This window comes from Podarcis raffonei, chromosome 4 (assembly GCF_027172205.1).
Source record: "Podarcis raffonei isolate rPodRaf1 chromosome 4, rPodRaf1.pri, whole genome shotgun sequence".
Taxonomy (NCBI): domain Eukaryota; kingdom Metazoa; phylum Chordata; class Lepidosauria; order Squamata; family Lacertidae; genus Podarcis; species Podarcis raffonei.
Genome location: NC_070605.1, coordinates 25,565,572 through 25,587,122, shown reverse-complemented (window position 1 = coordinate 25,587,122; position 21,551 = coordinate 25,565,572). Strand labels below are relative to the sequence as shown.

Genomic DNA, 21,551 nt, shown 5'->3' with positions numbered 1-21,551 from the left:
ACCATTCCATCCATCCCGAGTGTAAAGCTAAAACTCCTCTACTACACAATGGTCTGAGGACCTCAGGATCCTGGCTGCATTGGACATATTTTATATAGACATTAGTTTTTTGTGGATACATAGCTGGACACTTGGAGGGCTTATATTGTATTGACTTAAGTGTTTAACTTAAGATATGCGTTATATGGTTATTATGGTTTTCTATTACCGACTATGGTTTCCCATTCCTGGTAGCATTACTGATATATTTTCCATTTGCTTAATTTTATTTAATTCCATTTAATTCTATTTTTAATTGGCCCTGCCTTTCCCTTGTTCAGTTTTCAAAAATAATAATTTTAAAATGCTCCTCTTAAGGTAGCTGAGATCTACCCACAGAAGAGCACTGTTCACTAAATGCTGTTGACTTTTTTAAAGTCACAGGCAGGGAACTGACCCAGGACTGGGAAAGTGCCTGCTGAGTAGAAGTTTGATCCATTTGAGCCACCATCCATCCTTAAATACAATTCCACATTATTGCTCCCACATCTGGCAGAAGAACATGAGCAATGTCTTGGCATTTAGTATTGACAAAAGCCTATAAATCTTCTAAAATTAAACTGTCCATTATACTTCCATTCAAATCTTCATTAATTACACACATAGTCATGTTTATGAAAATAGTATTAACAATAAGAATATAATTTCAGAGTACTGTACTAATGTATTTAATACAACAGTAGGTTAAATTATAGTGTATTTTAAGACTTCTCTGCCAAGGGCAATAAATTTAACAACATGGTTATTAAAACCTTTGTATAAAACATCATAAGAACAATGCAGACTAAACTATTCTTGCATCCGAAAAGCTGGAATGCAAAGAAGTTTTTATTCTTTATTGCCTCAAGTAAAAATTCTGTGGAAACAGATAAGTGATGACAAAGCTTTGATGTTAATAAACCCAAATGGAAGTCAAAAATCAAAGTGTGTAAATGGCTAGGTTATAAAAAGAGAGATGACAGAGTTATACCCTGTAATTAGGTGTAATTTGTGCTTTTGGCACAGCTATTTGTCCTGTATGAATGAGAGGCTGTCTTACATTTTCTTTGCTTGTATAATAGAATTACAGTACTGACACATCTACTTAAACATGTACAGGGTTTCTTTCTTTCTTTCTTTTTAAAGTATTTGACAACAGCAGCACCCCCTCCCCCCTTGAGATGCCTGACTTGGAGATACATAGCTTTAAAATTGGAAAACTTGAAGCAGCAACTTACCTGGTGCAGGTATTTAGTAGAAAAAGTAGTAGCAAAGTTTTGGGGTGGTAGTAAAACACAGGAAAACCACAGTTTACCTTTCTGGCACAAGCCTTAACCGCAGATGTACTACAAGTTGTCCACACAGACAAGAGAACAATTGAACAATTCAATTAAATAATTTTGTGACCTTGCTTGTTTAAGAGCTGCCTAAATACTGTCTGATCAGGGTTTCAAAGTAATTATATACTAAAAACAACACAATTGTGTTGGCTGTGCTGCTGGTCTGGGTTCCATGTAATTGCAGCATCTGCAGGGTTATCAACTTCTTCTGCAACTGGAAGTTGAGAAGGAATGAGAAAGAGAAATCTTTTAACATCAGTGAAACTAGGATTTTATGTTGCGTTTTTGTAACATTTTTGGTTGGTTATTATTTACAATATTTATAAAAGTGTCCTCATTTTCTGTTACATCGTCATCATGTTTAACTGTCTAGTAACAATTTAACAACAATTTAACAATATAGTCCCAATTTTGTATTGCTGTTTCATTATTGCCTGTGCTAAAATTATACCCACGTATTACCACATTACCATGTATTTAACCTACATGTCCTTCTGTAGGTTTCTAAAAGAGAGATTGCTAAATTCTTAGATTTAAATCCAGAGTTGCTTAAAATCTTAAATCTTAAAAATGTACAGGATGTGCTGTAGGCTCAAAAGTAATACCATTTAGTTATATGGGGCTTACTCCCAGATATGAATGAGTATTGGGCTGGAGCCTTAGTAAACCTTTCTTGGGAGTTACTTTACTTTTTCTTCAATTGCCTCCTGAAGTCTTACCAAAATCCTCTTAAAATTTCCTATAAAGCTTTGGTCAGAGGTCATCACAAACTTCATTGGTTTGTAAATACTTTGTTGTAAAATTGGTCGTAAATTAGTGTAATTGCTTTTTGCTTTGAAATAGAACTGTCCTCTTGTGACAAGTGCCATTATAGTTACATAAATATTGGGATTCCAGTTTTAAAAATACATGAAAATTCTCTCTCCACGAGGTTTTTAAACTGTTTTTTAGAAAACATTTGACTGGGGAAAACATAAAGAGCTAAGTTTGAAATCATGAAAAATTAGGATAGTATTTGCTTTCCTGGATTTTGTGTCAACATTTGCTTTATTCCTGCCAGGCAGCATACAGATTAGATAATCATGGCAAGCAACTATATATGAGAGGAAAACTAGCTATCTGGAACCACCATAGCTTACCTTTGATCCTGGAAATAGGATCAGAGACATCCAGTGCTGTGGGGTATAAGAAGTTCATTCCTACCATGTGCTTGGCATCTTTATGAATTGTCTCTTTTTATAAGGACCTAGTACTTCAGTCAGGGTAAAATGCACCCCCCCCCAGGAGATAGCACAGGGAGGTGTCCTGGTTTAGTTAAGAAGTGAAATTACAGGGAACCAGGCAGAGGGCCTTCTCGGCGGTGTCGCCCTCCCTGTGGAACGCCCTCCCATCAGAGGTCAAGGAGATAAATAACTATACAACTTTTAAAAGACGTCTGAAGGCAGCCCTGTATCAGGAAGTTTTTAATGTTTGATGTTTTATTATATTTTTATACCCAGAGTGGCTGGGGCAACCCAGCCAGATGGGTGTGGTATAAAGAATAAAATTATGACTTATTATTATTAATGGGTTAGGAGTAAAAAGTTAGCTATGAAAACTAAGGTGATCTAGTTGTTTATGGTGTGTTAGGAGTCCTGGATTCAAATCGTTGCGCTGCAGACAGTTTGGACAATTCTGCACAGCTGTAACACTCTGCTCTTTTTAAACAATTCCATACTTGTGCAATAGAGTTCCACTAGCACAAGAAGGATTTCCCCTTCCTCTTCTCTCTCCTGCAGCACCCTCTACACCCCACAAAACTTCTGTAGATGTTTGGGGGACCCACTGGAGCAGATTGGGTATGTGTGACTTTATTGTCACATTTACTTTATTTAAACTTTTTTTTATTCTGCCCTTTATCATATTACATTTCAGGGTGATATTCAAACACCATGTAAACCACAGGATCTGAAAAGATTCAAATCCTGTCTGATGTGAGACTCAAAGAAAAATGCATTGAATGAGCTCTTAGAAATCAAATGAATTTTCTTACTTTGTAAATTATTTGTCAGTTTTCTTAGTTCAGGCTTGACTGGCAAATGACAGTTGGTGCTGGGAATTTAGTACACCCATTTGTGGATATATTGAGATTTAAAAATATCACATACTTTTTAAAACATCTAGAAGCTAGCTTATTCCCTGTAACCTTTGTTTTGCAGATGGATTTAGAAAGTATGCTGTATTTAAAATCTGAGCATGGATTTAGAGCAGCTTTGAAACTGTTCTTATTGTGGCAGAATAGAAATAGTGTGACATGACTACTTAATCTTTAGCTGGGCCAGGGATTCTTTATACATAATCCCATCTTTCTTAAAAGATGGTAATGCAATGTATGTAGTGCACTGCAAAACGGTTAAAGGAAAACTTGTTAAGCCCAGAGGCCTATAATGGAAGCATTCATTAAATTGCTTTTGAAGAGTGCTTTGAGTTTTAACACTCAGATTCGTTGTTCTGGAGTTTGTGAGGTCCTCTAGATGTTGCGGAACTCTAACTCCCAGCAGCCCCAGCTAGCATGGCTGATGATCAGGAATGCTGTAAGTTGTAGTCCAAGATCTGGAGGGCCAAGGGTTTCTTTGTTGTATTGCTTCATTTTGATTAACATTTGTATCTTTTTAAAAATGTTACTGCCAGCCCTCTTTATAAAGAAAAAAAAGGGTGGTGTTTGATTTATTAGTTAAGCGTCAGTTATCAGTGAGAGTTAATAAAGCATGTTGCATCATTATTAAATACAATTCTCATTCTTTTAGACCACTTTAAGTTTTTACTATAGAAAAACATTACCTGATATGAAAGTTAAAAGATCTCCTGCTGTTTGTTGGGAAGCTGAACTCTCTTCATACTGGGTGCTAGAAAACTTGTTTTGTGTGTTATGATGGACAACAGAAGCAGCGATCTTCAGTTGTTACCTTCTGTGGCTAATGGCTCGTGTGTAAGTGGAGTGCACTACATATACTTAACACTAGCTTTGATGTCTGAAAAATCACTAAAGGATCTTGTTTGAAAAACAAACCTCTTGCCATATTTGTCAGAACAATGAAATGAGCATCTCTTGAAAGCAGCTATGTTGCTGTAGGGTATTGAAACAAATGTTCCTCAGAAATCTGAGTGAATTGTAAGGAGAGCTCAGTTGCTTTATTCTTTATGGAAATTTTGTCCTTGATGAACCAGCTGTGTGGGCTCGCATAGTTTGCTTCTGTTCTTATGAATGACTTTCTAAAATAAAGAGAACTACATTGGGTCAAGAGGTTGAACAAAATACTTAGGGAAATTACGATCCTTCACTGGCATACTCATAGCACATACTGGTGGGAAATGATCTCTTGTGTGTGTACCACTTCATCAGAATTAGTTATCTATATGAGCAGGTTCTACATCTCTATAACTGATTTAAAAAACAACAACCCACAGGACAAATGTGTGATTAATTAATTTGGGCATAATGTTTTCATGTGCATGGTTCTCCACTTCCAAGCAAAGGAGTGCCAGAGCTCAAGCTCAGTAATAACTTTTAAGAATGTTTTGCATGTAGAAAAAGATCTCAGTGGTCAAGCTAGGGAAAATGCCTGCATAGAAATTAGTGACCCACATTCAGTTGAAATACACCCGGGCTAGATGGACCAATGGTCTGACTTAGATAGCTTTAAAAGTGGAATAGACAGATTCCTGCAGAATAAGACTACCTCCGGTATCTGAGTCAATATGCCTCTGTGTAACTATACCTCGGGTTGAAGTCGCTTCAGGTTGAACGTTTTCAGGTTACGCTCCGCGGCGACCCAGAAGTAATGGAACGCGTTACTTCCAGGTTTCGCAGCTTGCACATGCGCAGACACTCAAAATGACGTCATACGCATGCGCGGAAGCGGCAAGTCTTGACCTGCAGACGCGGGTTGCATTCGCTTCAGGATGCGAACGGGGCTCCGGAACGGATCCTGTTCGCATCCAGAGGCGTTCTAGCATTTGTATTGCTAGAAATAACAAATGGGGAGAGTGCTGTTGCGCTCATATCCTTCCTGCAGGTTTCTCGCAGTCATCTGATCAGCCACTATAAACCCAAGAAAAATGAGGAAAAAGCAGCTCAGCTGAGCAAAGCAAAGCAAACAAGAGTCTTTTCTTATCTTTTTTTTTTTTTTTTTTTGCTAGCCATTATGAGAATTCTAGACTAGATGGGCCTTTGGCCTGATGCAGCAGGACTTATCTTCTGTTCTTCTTGTATTGGGCAACTTCAAGAAGCCCAGTGCCTCTCCCGGTATTTATGCTTTGCGACCGAGGACCGTGAAAGAGTGATGCACTGCCTAAAGCAGATATTAAAATTGTAGAAGTTAAATAATGATGCTCGTATCTGTTGCTATTTCTATGATGTGTCTATTTTTGCCAGAAAAATATGTGCAGTTTATGTGACCTTAAAATGGTTGACTGAAATCCTTTAAGGCAGAAGATACCATACCACAGTATAAATAGCTGTATAGGTGCCAACCATAAATAGGCAAAAAATAATGTGTCTGACTTTAGAGTCATGTGGTTCAGTTGCATCACATTTGAAAAATAACTGGGAATGGACGGGTGCTGAATTAATGGTATAGTTAAGCTTGTCATTAACACTTATGGCAGGGTTCTTTTTTTGGAAACCATTAATGAAACCTCAGCTTTTTAGCAGCTGCCACTTTAAGAAAGCACCTGAGATCTTTAAGGTGGCAATAAAATCATTGTAACTTTTAAGCAGTCGATGTTTTTTAAATTAACATTATGCAGAACAATGGTTAAGGAAACACTATTTAATATGATGCATCAACAATTTTCCCTAGTTGCAGGACTTGTAGGAAATCACTCTGTATTGCAAAAAAAAAAAGTAATACAAAAACTCCTATACATATTCTATGTGGTAGCAAAAATAGTGAAGTTAAGTGAACTTTTAAAAAATAAAATAAAAAAAATCAATTGGAGCTTTAACAGCCTCTGCTAAAATACTTTTTAGAGCTATAAACTAACAGAATAACAGGTGCTCCAGCTTTTGTTCACCTATACTTACGGAAAATTCTTAAGCTGGTAGCTTGCTGTGTTTGCGGAGCCAACAGTGTAGGAGAGCCATAAAACTAAGATGAAATACGTAACTATATTTTAACATCTATTATTTATGCTTGCACGACTTAATTTCCATCTTATTTGAACAACATTTTGTGTTTTGTACACTTCATCACAGAATTTGGTTCAAAGCTCACAAAATACACACAGTCCTGGTTTTTTAAAAAGTACCGTAATACACAGATTAAACATGTACGTTGTTAAAAATGAGTTTTCTTTTGGGGGGGGACTGTTTTGAAGGGAGCCCTTACTTTAATTGTATTTATTTAAATCTTTAGCAGATTGTCTTATAAATCTAGGGTCATGTACTTTGCGTGCCTTAATATAACTTACGTGGTGATTACAGATTGTATAAGATTGTATAAGGGCATGCTACAATACATTTATGGCAATATAAAATTAAAATGCATGTGTCACACGGTATCTTGCCCATTGCCATTCTTCTTACTCTATGTTGACTCTCATTCTTCTTACCCTATGTTGACTCTTCTTACTCTCAGATAATAAAAGCAAGACAAAATAAAAATCACAGGTTTTACAAGCTTTTGGTTCCCCAATGTATAGATGTTTATTTTTGGAGCAACATGGAGAACATATGACTGGCTTTTTTGTTGTTGTTGCATAGATAGTATTGTCAGTAAAGCATTCTTGGTCCTCTTTAGTGGTCTGTAAGGGAAGAGCTAACTCAACTGCATTTGGTATGACCTAAAGTTTCTAGCTGTGCTGAACTTGTGCATGGAGAATACTTTATTCCCACCAGAAGAATGGTGTAACATAATATGGTTGCAGAGGTGAAACCCTTAGATAAACTCTCTGAATCGACAGTTATACTAACAAATAATGTAGTTCTTATTTTGTCTGACTTGCAATAAATTCAGGAAGGAAATGTCAACATAGTTCTTTCTTTCATCAGAACAGTCTTATGGGGGTCATTGTTGCAGGATGACACCTTGTTGGTTTTCATCTTTTGGGGTTATGTCTGTACATAAGGAATAAATGTGTGCACTGCACTTGAGTGGCAGAACAGTTTCTGTCCAGCTTATGAAGAATTGTCTAATAAAGAACAGAAAACACTTTTGGAATGTGCCACATTTAGCCCAATCCAATGTATCTTTATTTGGAAGCTTGTTCCATGGATAGGATACTGTTTGCAATTATGCTGTAGGCTCATCTGATTGTGAGTTACGCTTGTAGATGGTGTTCCATCCACATGCTCTGTTTGAAATACATGTGTGAAATGGATGGAAAATCTTTTTTTCTTCCTTTTTGAGTGACCAAATATTGCAACAGACATGGAGGGAATGCCTTTTTCATCACCGGCAACAAATGAATAGCTTCTACATATTTTTTTTTTGTTCCTAGGAAGCTGACTTCTCAGCATTCATTGTACTGAGTTGGGAAGGGAAAGTAAAGGAAATACTATAGGCAGGTAACTGACCCAGCAGCTGGCAAATGCAGCTGATGTGGAAAAATGTAAAACAGTTTGTCTGGGACCAGAAACTTAAAGGCACTATGTGCCTAAATGGAACAATCATTCAACACCCGAAAAGGATTTTGAAAAGTCTTTGATGGAACAAAATCATTGGGACCAAGCAGCTAGTTGCACAGCTGTAAGAAAGTTACTAGGCTGAACTTACAGATGGCGAGAATGCAAAACAAAAGGTGACATAGTACAAGAGCTCTACAGTATCACACAATATGTTCTGTTGATCATAAAAGGCAGGTGATATTGCAGTGTGGACAGTGCAATTGGCAGCAAAGATGAATCATGGACATGGTAAAAATTATTAGCAGAAGGAGTTGGGGCAGAACACAGTTCTGTAAAGTGTGTAAAGCATGTGTTATTAGAATAACTGAAAGCTGATTGCTTCCTTTTGGTACTTACTGCATGTAGGTTTGGTAATTCTTGTTCTCCTGAAAGATTCAGGGCTGCTGCTTCTCACAGTCCTACAGAAAGTGATGCCTGAATTTGTAGATATATAACATATTATCCTGTGTTAACTTCCTTTCAAAGCAGGCATGGGTATAAACCGGTGTGACATATTACTGATTGACACTGATATAAATTCAACTTCTAACGGCACCCCTCTCAATACACAGTTGAGAGTGGTCCTCCTGTGCCTCTTGCTTAGAACATTTCCCCTTACTTTTTAGCAGGGAAAAAGTGAGTCTTATAGAGCAAAAAATACGGTAGTTGGAAACTTGGTTCATATGCACAATAACTATTTCAGCAGTATCTCACAAGAAGAACCTTTTATTTCATCATACTTCAAGTTACTTCTTTTAATTCACAATCATAATTGAAATATATGCTTTTGCTCTGAATGCAGCCTGAAATTCACAAAAGAAAATTCCCACCTTAAAGAAAGATCTGCCTGCATTTCAAATATGCTTAGAAACTCATTCTTTCTGTTACTCTTCAGAAAAACAAAGTCAATATCAAACACTTTTGGAGAGGAGTAACATGTGTTTTTTCTTTCAAGACACGAAGGTTTTCCAGAAACCTGACAAAGATTGATGCAGGAACTCTAAATTTTGAGACACCTGACACCTTTATAGGAATTAATGACGAAAGAGAGGGATTGTTTGAACATTTTGAGGTTTTGTTTTATTTCCAACAGGTGCTGCTCTGTTGAGCAAAGTGTTTGAAAGCTTTTTCAAATCATACTTGGATTACTGCTGCCTTTTCCTTTTTAATTTCATGGCAATCCCTATTTCTTTAGTAATCCTTAAAAAGGCTGCACTTGTTGCTACTTCTTATTTCCTTATTTGCCAAATGCATGCACAAAATGGGAGATATGGGAGGTCCTCGCAACAACACTTTGTGCACCTCTCTAAATGTCTTCTGTAACTGTAAGCATAGGGTTGAAGCCAACTTGTTCTGTGTTTGAGAGGCATGGAGTTCTGCTCATACAGGACTTCCCCCTTCCTCTTCTCCCCTCTTTTGCAGCTCCCTCATGCCCCCAAATCTACCCCAGAGGGTCTCACCATAGGTATTACATAAAACAGCCAAACACATTGGTTTTCATGGACTAACTTCAGCATTGCCTAATCAAAGCATCATACCATTCATTATTTGTGTACTCATTCACCACTATGTTGTGTCAGTGTAGGACATTCCAGACAGTGCTGTGTGAACCTAAGGCAGCAACAGCTGTGAAGCACTATTAAATGCCCAGGGTAGACTTAAATGCCTTTTTAGACACTCTGGTCTCATTCATACATGCCTAGGATATGATGAAGGAGCCAGTGCAGGCCTGACTTCCCTCATGCAACTAACAACGGTGGAAGCACATCGGTGCAATGTCCTCAAAGGATGAGGGGGAGGAGAGTACAGTGGTACCTCGGGTTAAGAAACGTAATTCGTTCTGGAGGTCCGTTCTTAACCTGAAACTGTTCTTAACCTGAAGCATCACTTTAGCTAATGGGGCCTCCTGCTGCCGCTGTGCCGCCAGAGCACGATTTCTGTTCTCATCCTGAAGCAAAGTTCTTAACTCGAGGTACTATTTCTGGGTTAGCAGAGCCTGTAACCTGAAGCGTATGTAACCTGAAGCATATGTAACCCAAGGTACCACTGTACACCAGCAGGGACATTATAGATACATTAGTAGCTTGGGGAAGAGGAAGAGGTGTACACACTGCTGTCTAATAGGCATCTCTCTTGCACATTGGAACTCTCTAAAGAACACTCAGTAGCAACCTGATGCAGCAGGACAGTAGTACAGACATGTTGTTTTCGTGCCTGAATCAGTGCAAGCTACTTTGTACACCATTGCAGCAACAATTGGTAATTTAACTATCAAAGTGGAATCAGCGCTACACTTTCGTTACAAATAGTAGGTCTGTAGTTCCTCGTTTAAAAAACTGGATGTTTCCTTTAAAAACAGCCACATATTGCACTAGTCTTCCACATTACATGAAACTAAAAAGAGCCTTATCCAACCTTTTTTTTCCTTGGTAAAAACTTCTCTGGCAAAAAATAAAGCAAAAGTTTCTTTACGGCTAAATATACTACCCCCATTTATAAATAAATACTTTGACAGCTTTGGAAAGATGTAGGAGTACCTGAAGTCTTGGGATGTTTGGATACATTTATTGAGCAAAAGGAGATGGCACCAATTTACGTGTAACTTGACTCAACCTGTTTCACGCATAGCTTTATCCTTCTTCAAATAAACATTTTTATACAGAAACTATTTTTGAAAAAAAAATGCCGAGATGGAAATAGTGTTGAAAACCTTTAGCAGGAGGTGAAAAGGATTGCTTTGCTTTGAATTCTGGACCTCCCAAGGAAGTTTAATGGAGTACTTACTATCAGTCTGCTTCCAAGAATACAGGAGCTTCTGATAAGAGCAACTTCAGTGGTAGGACTGGAGGCCTAGAAAAGGGAAACCTGCACATTCTTTCTCTGAACAGTCCATTATGATGGGTCAAGATTTAACCGTTCTGTTAGCGGTACCAAAAGTAGGTGTAAAAAGTTTTCTGTTAACATGTACTGCTTCATACTCTCTTATATTAAAGGGTCGTTTGTTCTGTGATGCTTCATCTCTCCCCACTTTTTTTAACTTAACAGTTTCATTAAAATGGGATGAGGAGAGGGACGTGACATTCCCTTTTATAAAAGAATAAATTTTATTAGAATATAAAGAAAAATACAAAACATAATATCAAATATCTTTTTTTCCTAAACTAAAACATTAATTTAAATATCTTACCAAAGGAAAAAAGAGAAGAAAAAGAGTAAGAAAGAGGGAAAGGAAAGAAATAAGATAATAATTTTAAAAAATAGGAAAAGAAAGTACTTCGGCTTCTGTGTCTGCCAATTTGACACACAAACACACATACACCCTGCCCCACTTGCCATGACTGTTACAAACTTCATGTGTTGCAATCCAATTTTACAGTCAGAGTGGAATTTTAAAACTCAATGGACTTTGATAATCAGGACAAACAACTCTGTTCATTTCAGTGGGTCTATTCTGAATAGAAATGCAGATTGTTATGGGAGTAGAAACAAATTGTAGTAGATAGCTCTTGAATAATGAAGCTGACTGTTGGAAGATTCAGGAGGAAAGTACCGGTACTTCTTTTTACAGTTCATACTTAAGTTATGGAGGCAGTGATGACCACCAACTTGGAAGGCTTTAAAACATGGTTACACAAATTCATGGAGGATAGGATTATTTTTTATTGCAGATTTATGAAAGGAAGGAAAGAAGGAAGGAAGGAAGGAAGGAAGGAAGGAAGGAAGGGAGGGAGGGAGGGAGGGAGGGAGGGAGAGAGGGGGACCCAACCAGCTCACATTAACAAAACAATAGCAGTCAATGCATCCATCTTAGTTTACTCATATAGCTTGATAGATGCCATCCAAATAGCCCAGTGAGACTTGTGTTTATAAAAAGTGTGTTCACATGAATTCCTTCTTGTTTCCTTATTTGTATATGTAGTTGCCAATTGATGTTTTCATTTATCTTATTTTTCTTTTAAATATTTATAAATCATACTTCCATATATAATTTCACAAGGCACTTGATTAAGTGTGGTCAAGTTTGCAGAAGCTTGTACCATAAATAGGTAAAGGGACCCCTGACCATTAGGTCTAGTCGTGACTGACTCTGGGGTTGCGGCACTCATCTCACTTTATTGGCCAAGGGAGCCGGCATACAGCTTCCGGGTCATGTGGCCAGCATGACTAAGCCGCTTCTGGCGAACCAGAGCAGCGCATGGAAACGCCGTTTACCTTCCCGCTGGAGCGGTACCTATTTATCTACTTGCACTTCGTGCCTTCAAACTGCTAGGTTGGCAGGAGCAGGGACCGAGCAACGGGAGCTCACCCCGTTGCGGGGATTCGAACCGCCAACCTTCTGATCAGAAAGCCCTAGGCTCTGTGGTTTAACACACAGCGCCACCCGCGTCCCTGTGCCATAAATACTTGTCCTTAAATGTGCCACAGGGCATTACAGTTTGAGGCTATGACTTCCAAGGTAGGCTTGAGACCTGTCCCTTTCCCACTTAGAATTGCCTGGAGGCTGAGAAGAGGGGGAAAGAGCAGAATATGCCAGTGAGAATAGGATCCCTCCCCTCTCCAAGCTAGCTCCCTAGAAAATCTGGTTTATTCCTATCACGAGGAAAGAAAAACCACCAACACCACACTTCTGCATGTGTATATCTTCTTAAATCAGTGTGTGAAAAGAATGATTATTGTAGTGTCATTCTGAAGTAGTTCAATGTGATAACTTGCAGGCTGGAGTGTAAATGTATGGCTTGTTAAACAAGTTGGTTCCTGGCTTGTTATAACTTGTGCACCTTCCCTGCCTTTGTGTTCTCTTTAGTTGTCTTTTGCTCCCCACCCCTTCAGTTTATATTTCAGGAAAAATCTAAGCCAAGCTGGAGCTTGCTGGATTAAAAAAGAATAACAAAAAGATGAACTATGTAAAGCTTTTTAGCAGCCAGCATGTAATACTAGTGACATACATATTCATTCATAATGCAATAGCTTCCAGGGTACAGTTGGAAGGTTGAAATACAATTGTAACTGCAAACTTCCGTCTATAGCAAGCATTGTCTCCCTATTCTTGGTGGTTACCATGACCTTTAATATCTTGTATCAACAGTGAAGGGATCCTTGTTGCACTTGGTGATGCTTTAAACTTTACATTGCAAAAGAATGTGCAAGAATTGGTTTGCAGCCACCTTATTTTGCTAATGTGCATGTTGCTGCATGGACACATGGTTTACATGCTACTTTCAATGCTGAATTGCTTCCGTGTACGAATTGTATAATGTTTGCAGTGGTCCATTGTTACTGTGCGTCAAGTTAGAGACCAATAAGTGCAGTCTTACCTGATATGCAAAGCATGGAAGGATTATGTTTGTCTCCTGATATACAAAGGTAGATGTGAAGAGAGAAATGTGACTTTCCCTCCATGTCATATGAAAGACAAGGAAGAGCGTCTGTGGGGTTAGTGTGAGTTCTATATGCTGCCCCTATAAGTAACTTGGCTGCAACATTCTGAACCAATTGAAGTTTTAGAATGGTATTCAAGTGGAGCCCCAGGCAGAGTGCAGTACTATAGTCAAGATTAAAGATGACTTAAGATGTGGGTTGCCCTAGCAAGATTGGAAGGTTTCAGAAAAGGATGTAGTAGGCACCTACAGAATTTCCAACCTGTCTGTGAGGCCATTTTGCCCAAGCAGCAACCAAGGGTAATGGGTTTGGAAGTACTGTATAGCTAGGGAAGGAAGGAAATTGTAAAAATTTGGACAAGGAAATAGCACTGCAAAAAGCAGGAAAATGCTAGAGAGAAAATTAAATGAGTAGACACCAGGCATTTAACATGGATTACAAAATGGATCCAAATGCATTAAACTTATTTTCCACAGCTTCTTGTGAACATCACATTATTAATAACTAACAAGGTGCTTAACACATTATTTATGGTACGTGTTAAGATTTGAAGAAACAAATGTGTAAAGCCTTTTTATTCTGTTCCTTTGCTAGAACTAAATGGCCTATGATTAAGATCCATTGTTCTCCTCTGAGATACATTTTATAGGCTTCACAGAGGATTGCTGTGGGGGGAAGCACATTGTGTATATGCTGTTATAGCCGCCTCAGGCCAGGTTTCCTACGCAGACCAAAATGAGGAAAGCCATTGTCTCTCCCCCCCCCCTTCAAATAAAATCAATTAACCTAAGCAGATTTATAGCTCAAATTAAAAAATACACTTACAGAGAAAAGGGCTGCCTTGCAGCATGTTACTGTGCCAGCCCCAGAGTATTTGTGTGTTCAAAAAATGCTCAGACATAAATTGCTTCCTTGCAGCTGATCAGTTGCCACGTCAATGGAAGGGGAAGACACGTGCGTCACTTGAGACTTCTTTGAAGTGATTCAAACCTAATACACCATTAACTATTAGAGATCTGCCATTAACATTCCCAGTTAACACTGGGTGTCTAACATAAAACCACAAAAGCAGTTACATCCAGAGTTAAGGTTGAAACCCCATCCTTCATTAATTCGGTTGGTGCCTTGCTATTGTGGAACATCTGATAGGTGGGAACGCCCTTGCTGTATGTAGACACAATAAAACAACCAAAGTCATTAGCTGAAATTCTACCCTTAACATTACACACATTTCACTGTAGTGTAATGGTTTTTCTTCTAGTATATTGTTATTAAAATTGGTTGATGTTCAGTCTTAATTATCCTTATAGAAGTATTCTTTAAAAGACCCTTTTTGGTACCAGTCCTTGAAATAACTCTGTTTTTTATAGTGAATGGAAGGAGCTTTTGTGAATTAGTATGCAATATCAACTCTGTTTTTTAGCTTTCCTCTATTTGCCATTGCACTTGCCTTATAGCATTGACACTTGAAGCACTGCCATTGATGTGGCATTCAGAGTAGGAGGTTAGCTTGAGTAGTTCAGAGTATGCTGTATTGCTGTGGCATTGAATATTACGTTGCTGTGGATACACTGAATAAAAGCCAGTATGGGTAATTTATTTTAGAAGGCAACAGGCTGCTGAGAAAAACCTCTACATTGGCTGACCATATGCTGGACATAAATTGTTGAATTCTTTTCAGTGTGTGATCTATATTTGGCTAGGGATAAAGAAGACTGGCCTCTTGTTGCTCTAAAAGCAAGAAGAGGTAAGGAATCCACTGGATTTCTTAGTAGTCTGAGGCAATGCTTTTAAGGGTTTTATTTCAATTTGGTTTTCCATAATTAATTTCCTCCCTTCACAATTCTTATTCAAGTCTTCAGTAAAGTAGCAAACTAATTAGGCTTTTATGGTTCCTTCTGTTTTCTTACAACTTGGTCCATCTCAGACATTAACAAATGTCTTGTTTAAAGCTTTGATAAACATTAAAGAAAAATGATGTGATACTATTTTGTTTGTAATAATTAAGTGAGATATTCTTGTGGATGGACTGCTGACACATTTCAGAATACTTCTGATCTGCATTCATTTCAGAATACTTCTGATCTGCATTCAAGTGCTGCATAGTGGTTAGGATAAGATATAGTAAATATGAAAATAGAATTGAACTTTTAAAACCTGGCACTTCCAGTCGAATAGAATTATACAACAATTGCAGTAGATAAAAGAGCATGTGTGTTTTGGAAGGGAAAAATGTGAATCCTATTTATCTTGGAGATAATTCAAGATGAAAGATATTTTAAAATAAAAATCTGACTTTTATTTTATTTTGCTGCTTTATAATGAAAGCAAGTTTTATGACGGGCAAAAACTGATACAGATATGCTGTATAAATCTGAATAATTCCACTTCTTTAATCACACTCCCACAGCACACTCACCTAATCAGCATTCCCAGGCACACATGTACACCAGTTTCTTTTGTTTTTGTTTTTTGCCCAAATGGGTTTGTGCAGTTACAAATAATTTTTTTCCACCCCTGAACAGGTGCATTGTCCTAGATTTTATAGTTGTTATAACAAATTGGCTTATTAAAAAGGTGTAAGATGTCTAACATAAAATGGGAACATTTGGAGCACTTTAGTCCTGTTCTACGTTCTAAGATTTCATTCCACTTCTACCTTAAATAAACACTTAAGCATCTTACTAAAACTTCTGAAAGATCAGTAACAGTTTATCACTTTGAGAAAAATATGAAAGGATAGAAGATATCTCCAGAAGCAGTGGAAAAAAACGAAGTTCTTTCCATTTTTTCCTCAGCTTTTTATTATCACATTCCTCATCAAAGACAAGCAGCCGTTTACAAGAATTCTGCTTTAAACAGTCCAAAACAGTGTCATTAATGTTGGCTATAAATGCCTTGAGACAAAGTGAAATGCGATAACTCTTCATGGGTTTTGGTGTCTCAATATCCATAACCACTAGCCAGAAGATTTCAAAGCTCTTCAGGCTGCAAGCAGCTCCTTGGTGTTGAGAGCAGTTATTTATTTGTTTATTTGTTTATTATTATTATTATTATTATTATTATTATTACTGCTTCAGTTTCTGAGCAGAATACCAGACAGTGGCTCGGACTGCAATCTTATGCACACTTCACTGGAAGTATATTTTCTTGGAAGCATTGCTTTGCTAGTGAATAATTGGGATTTTTAATAAAAAAAAACCCCATCTGTTCTTAAGCGATATGCACACAAAAAATAGATTTGTTTTTAAAAAGCTTGGCATAAGCTGCTTATGCAGGTTGCACTAAACTTCCACCTCTGCAAAATTTGTAAATGTCACGCAAGAATCAACTAAACTGTTGATTTATTTTCATGCTGCTGTGTGGCATGACTTCCAGGTACCAACTGTTTGGCCATTGTAAGTGGCATAGAAGAATGGAACTCGTAGCCATTGGGGAGATTGAAGTTGAATTTGAGAGAGGTTTTCATATTTTACCTTTGTTTTAGGACAGAGTTGAGAGAGGGAGGGTGGCACACACAAAAATTAAAATGGGGAGGGTGAGGACAAGACAAAGACGAAGGACTTTGCCAGCCCATTGTCATTTTCACCTTCTAACTTTAGACAAGGAAAAATGGGGAGAAGGTAATCTATTGGAGACTAGATCAAAACACCAGGAAGACCTTTCTGATAGTAAGAGTTGCTCGACAGTAGAACGGACTCAAAAGGTTGTGCACTTTCCTTCACTGGAGGTTTTTAAGCAGAGGTTGGATGGCCATCTGTTGTGGATAATTTAGTTGAGATTCCCGAATTGCAATATGATATGAATTCTGAAGTTTAATAACTTGCAAGTATTGGTGTCTTACCTGACAACTAAAGCAGCATTCATAAAATCCTGTTTAGGAAGGAAAATTCATAATCACAAGTCCCAAATATATGGCTAGATCAGGGATCAGCAATTTTTTTTCAGCAGGGGGCTGGTCCACTGTCCCTCAGACCTTGGGGGGGCAGACTTTATTTTGTGGGGGGGTGATGCAAGAGCACCACGAGTCCCGGTGCATGCTTACCTGTGTCCTGCGAGCAGCAGGGGCTGTTGGCGGCGGCGGAGTGATGATGAGTGGCATGCGAAAGGGCTCTGGAGAGGGGCTGCTTAAAATGGCGGCCGCTCGAGTGCTGCTGCTGCTGCTGGCACCAACAAAGCCCAGCCCCTTTCCTCCTCTAGGCAGGGTGGGGAGAAGCCAGGAGGAGGGAGGGAGGAGGCGCTGGCGCCGTGTGAGGGAGAGACAGGGAGAGGGAAAGAACGCGTGTTCTGGCGATCCATGCAGTGATTCCCGGACCGTCCACAGGCCAAATCCAGAAGGCAATTGGGCCTGATCCGGCCCACGAGCCTTAGTTTGCCGACCCATGGGCTAGATGAATGATATTCACCAACTGAAGCAAATGACTTCCTGCAACAGAATATTTATACCATATTTTCAAATACACCCAAGAGGATAAAAACATTTTGCATATTAACAACTCTGGTCTTTTGTGTTAGAGATGCAAATGTAATGTGGTGTATAGTTCTTGGCACTCAGCCCTGAAGGATGATTGTATATTACTGGTTTTTATCTTCACATATCTTAAAACTGTGGCAGGAAAACTCAGGCCCTCAGCTGGATTTGGGATTTGAACTGGGTCCACACACAATTTTGCAAACCGCTGTGGAAAATCCCCTCAGTTTCAAAAATGATTTGCTGCTGCAAAATGGGGAGGAATGCTGCTTGACAAAAGAACTGTAAACTTCATTCATTAACTCATGGCTGCTGATTGTAACAGTCTGCGAGTTTAACTGTGTGCTACTTTCTCCCTCTATTGCAGAAGGAGGATAATGTCGATGAAGAGATGGCGGAAAAGCTGTCCATCCGAAAGCAACGTTTTATGCAGTTTGCTTCCTTGGAATACGAAGGCGAATATTACATGACTCCAAGGGACTTCCTGTTTTCAGTGATGTTTGACAAATCCGGACGTAAGTTTCTGGAGGGTTTTTGTTTGTTTGTTTCAACTTTGCTGTTAAATTACTGTTAATTTGTGAGTTGTTATTGTGCGGCTTCAGTTTTTTCAAAGCAGGAAATCTCTTTGCAGAATCACTTAGCCCAGGGTATTTCCAGCATGGGGACTGGAGATTGCTAGTGGGCCTCAGCCCTCTTTTGGGCAGCCCTTGGCACTGTACCCCATTGCATGGCCGTGATACAGCCTATTGATTGAACCGATTACAGCAGCTCCCAGCGGGCTCAGAACATGGGTACACATTGGAGAGGGAATTAACTAGAGAGAAATGCAGGGTCGAGGCTGAACCATGCAATGTTGTGGGGACAACAGGAAAGAGATGAAACCGACAGTGACCAACCAAGTGCCAGTGAAGGGTGGGAAAGAACACAAGGTATAAAGGATGAGGCTGAGGAAGGGGGAAGACTCACTTCTTTGTAATGTGGATTGAAGATTAAAGTATAGCCAGTGCTTTTTTGCTAAAAAATATGTTTAGGGGTACTCTCATTCAAATTGTGAAAAATAAATATAGTAAATGGACAAAAGTACAAAGATTCACAAAATGTTTGGGGGGTGCGTATCCCCAGAAAAAAAGCACTGGGTATAGTTATGACACAGGGCTACATATAATTTTGTGTTGTTGCTATTATTATTGCTACTATTTGAATGTTTCCTATCTCTCTGTTCCTTTCTTTTCCTCCTCCTTCTCTTTTTCTTTTTCTTTTTCTCTTTTCTTGTCTCTCCCCTCTCTTTCTTGTCTTTTTGATTCCATTTGTTTTAGATATTGTTTTATTGCATTGTGAAAGCTTTAATAAAAATCTTTGGGGGGAAAGGAAGTATAAAGGATGGATGGGCTGAGGAAGAGGGAAAGATAAGCTCCTGGAGCTACTGCTGCACTGTCTGGCCCCACCACTTCACATACATACTCACAAGCCAACACCCCAGTCCTCCTTCCTACCTGGTATCATCCCAAGTCGAGAAGCCTCTCCTATCTCCTCTGAGGGGAAAGGGCCAGAGAGGGCACTGAAGGAAACTGGAAGAAGATCCTGGGATTCTGTGAAAAGGTTACTACAGTGGTACATCAGTTCTCAAACGTAATCCGTTCTGGAAGTCTGTTCCAAAACCAAAGCGTTCCAAAACCAAGGCATACATTCCAAAAGAAAGAAATGCAAAATGGATTAATCTGTTCCAGACTTTAAAAACAACCCTTAAAACAGCAATTTAACTATCTAGTTATATATATAGTTAAACAGCAATTCAACTATGAATTTTGCTATCTAACAAGACCATTGATCCATAAAATGAAAGCAGTAAAACATATACAGTGGTACCTCAGGTTAAGAACTTACGGTAATTCGTTCTGGAGGTCCATTCTTAACCTGAGGTACCACTTTAGCTAATGGGGCCTCCTGCTGCTGCCGCGAGATTTCTGTTCTCATCCTGAAGCAAAGTTCTTAACCCGAGGTACTCTTTCTGGGTTAGCGGAGTCTGTAACCTGAAGTGTCTGTAACTTGAGGTACCACTGTACTGCAGCCACACAATCAATCGATCAGTAGCTGAACTGGGTTCCACACAGTCACAAAAACAAAAAAAAGAGAGCCGCAAAAACAAAAGCATAAAATAAATAGATAGACCTCAGCGTAACACTCAAAACGAAAGTGTGGCACTCAAATTGGAAGCGTAACACTGAAAACGAAGCACATTCGCTTCTGAAGAAAGTTCGCAAACTGGGAAAACTGGGTTTGCAGTGGTTTGGGTTCCAAGTTGTTTGAGTACCAAGGTGTTTGAGAACCAAGGTACCTCTGTATTTGGTGGTAGTGATGATGATATGATAAAGACTGGGAATGTGGAGGAGGAGGCTGCAAAGAGGAAAACCTGTTACAAGAGGAAGAAGAGGATGAAAAGCGTCTGGCTGGTTTGGGGGGGGGGCTAGGTACAAATTGTGAAAGGAGAAAAGCAGAAGAAATGGCAGGATAAAACTACTTTGAGGCACATGTGGGGGAGAGAGGGAAATAAAGCGACACGTCTTCCACACCACGTGCTGTGCATGCAAAAGGTCCCAAGCTCAGTTCCTATATGGTAAAGGACTCCTGCCTAAAATACTGCGGAGCTGTTTCCAGCCACTGGGGAATACAAGTGGAAAATGCATGCAAGTGGGATTTATAGTTCTAATTTGCCTGGTGTTGCCCTACCTAAATAATAGGTAAAGAAAACTTTAAGTTACGGAAAAATTCAGGGAAAGAATTAACACCTTCCTCTTCTCATTTGGCATTCTAACTTCATCACTAATAGTTGGGTGAGGATTCCCATTGTACAAAAGGTTTTTCTTCTTCTAAGCATCCTTTGTCACTTGTAAGCTCTTTTTAGCTGCATGGAAATAATGTGTGTAAGCTCTACGCAAAAGTACACTAGTTTAATCCATCGCCATTATAATACTACTAATTCAGCACTGATGTCAAGTTTAATTTGGAACATTAGTGCGGGGAGATGATAGATGGCAGAAAAGTCCATTGTTAAAATTTATATGGCAAAAGACCACACCTACCTACAGCAGTATAAAGCTGAAATTTTTACTCTTGACGTGGGTGCAATTGTCGGCTAACACTTACTCTCTTGACCTGTGGAAAATCATTTTTGCTTGTATGTGTACCTTTACGTTTAAGGCCGGAAATGGCCCTTTGCCCGTAACAAAATGTACCTGTACCTGGTTGGTGCTTCATCGTTCTTCTGTTTAAAAACCATATAATGGAATCTCCAAGAAAGGTGGGGATGTTTTGAAAAACATTCAGTTTTATTTCCTGAGCCAAAATTCCATCGCAGGCTTGGAAGATCTGAGGCTTGAAGTAGTTTCCATTCTTTCATGCACATAACAATTAAAAGGGGGGGGAAGCAACATTGTATTTTAGAGCGTTGAAGGTTACATTTTATTGCGGTAAATAAGATGATGAAACTCGGCCTTCGGTCTGCATGAGTAAACGTACTCAGAGTGAAGATGATAAAATTGTAGAAAAGTTGTGTCTTTCGCCGAACCTACTTGGTGTCAACCCCCAGATGCATTCCAAGATTATAAATTGATTCCCAGTACTTCTACTGTGTAATGGAATGCTGCAATAAAGTGTCGCGCCAGATAGCTTTCACATACCCTTTGCATTCAGGAACTAG

At 38.9% G+C, this 21,551-nt stretch overlaps 1 protein-coding gene across 1 annotated transcript in view; it reads left to right on the top strand.

Annotated features, from left to right (window-relative positions):
* Positions 1–21,551, top strand: part of MICU2 (mitochondrial calcium uptake 2) — a 64,312-nt gene that overhangs the window by 10,841 nt on the left and 31,920 nt on the right. Inside the window, exon 2 of the mRNA XM_053385864.1 lies at positions 18,222–18,369. Within this exon, the coding sequence (XP_053241839.1) occupies positions 18,222–18,369 (148 nt within the window). The remainder of the gene's footprint in view (positions 1–18,221; positions 18,370–21,551) is intronic.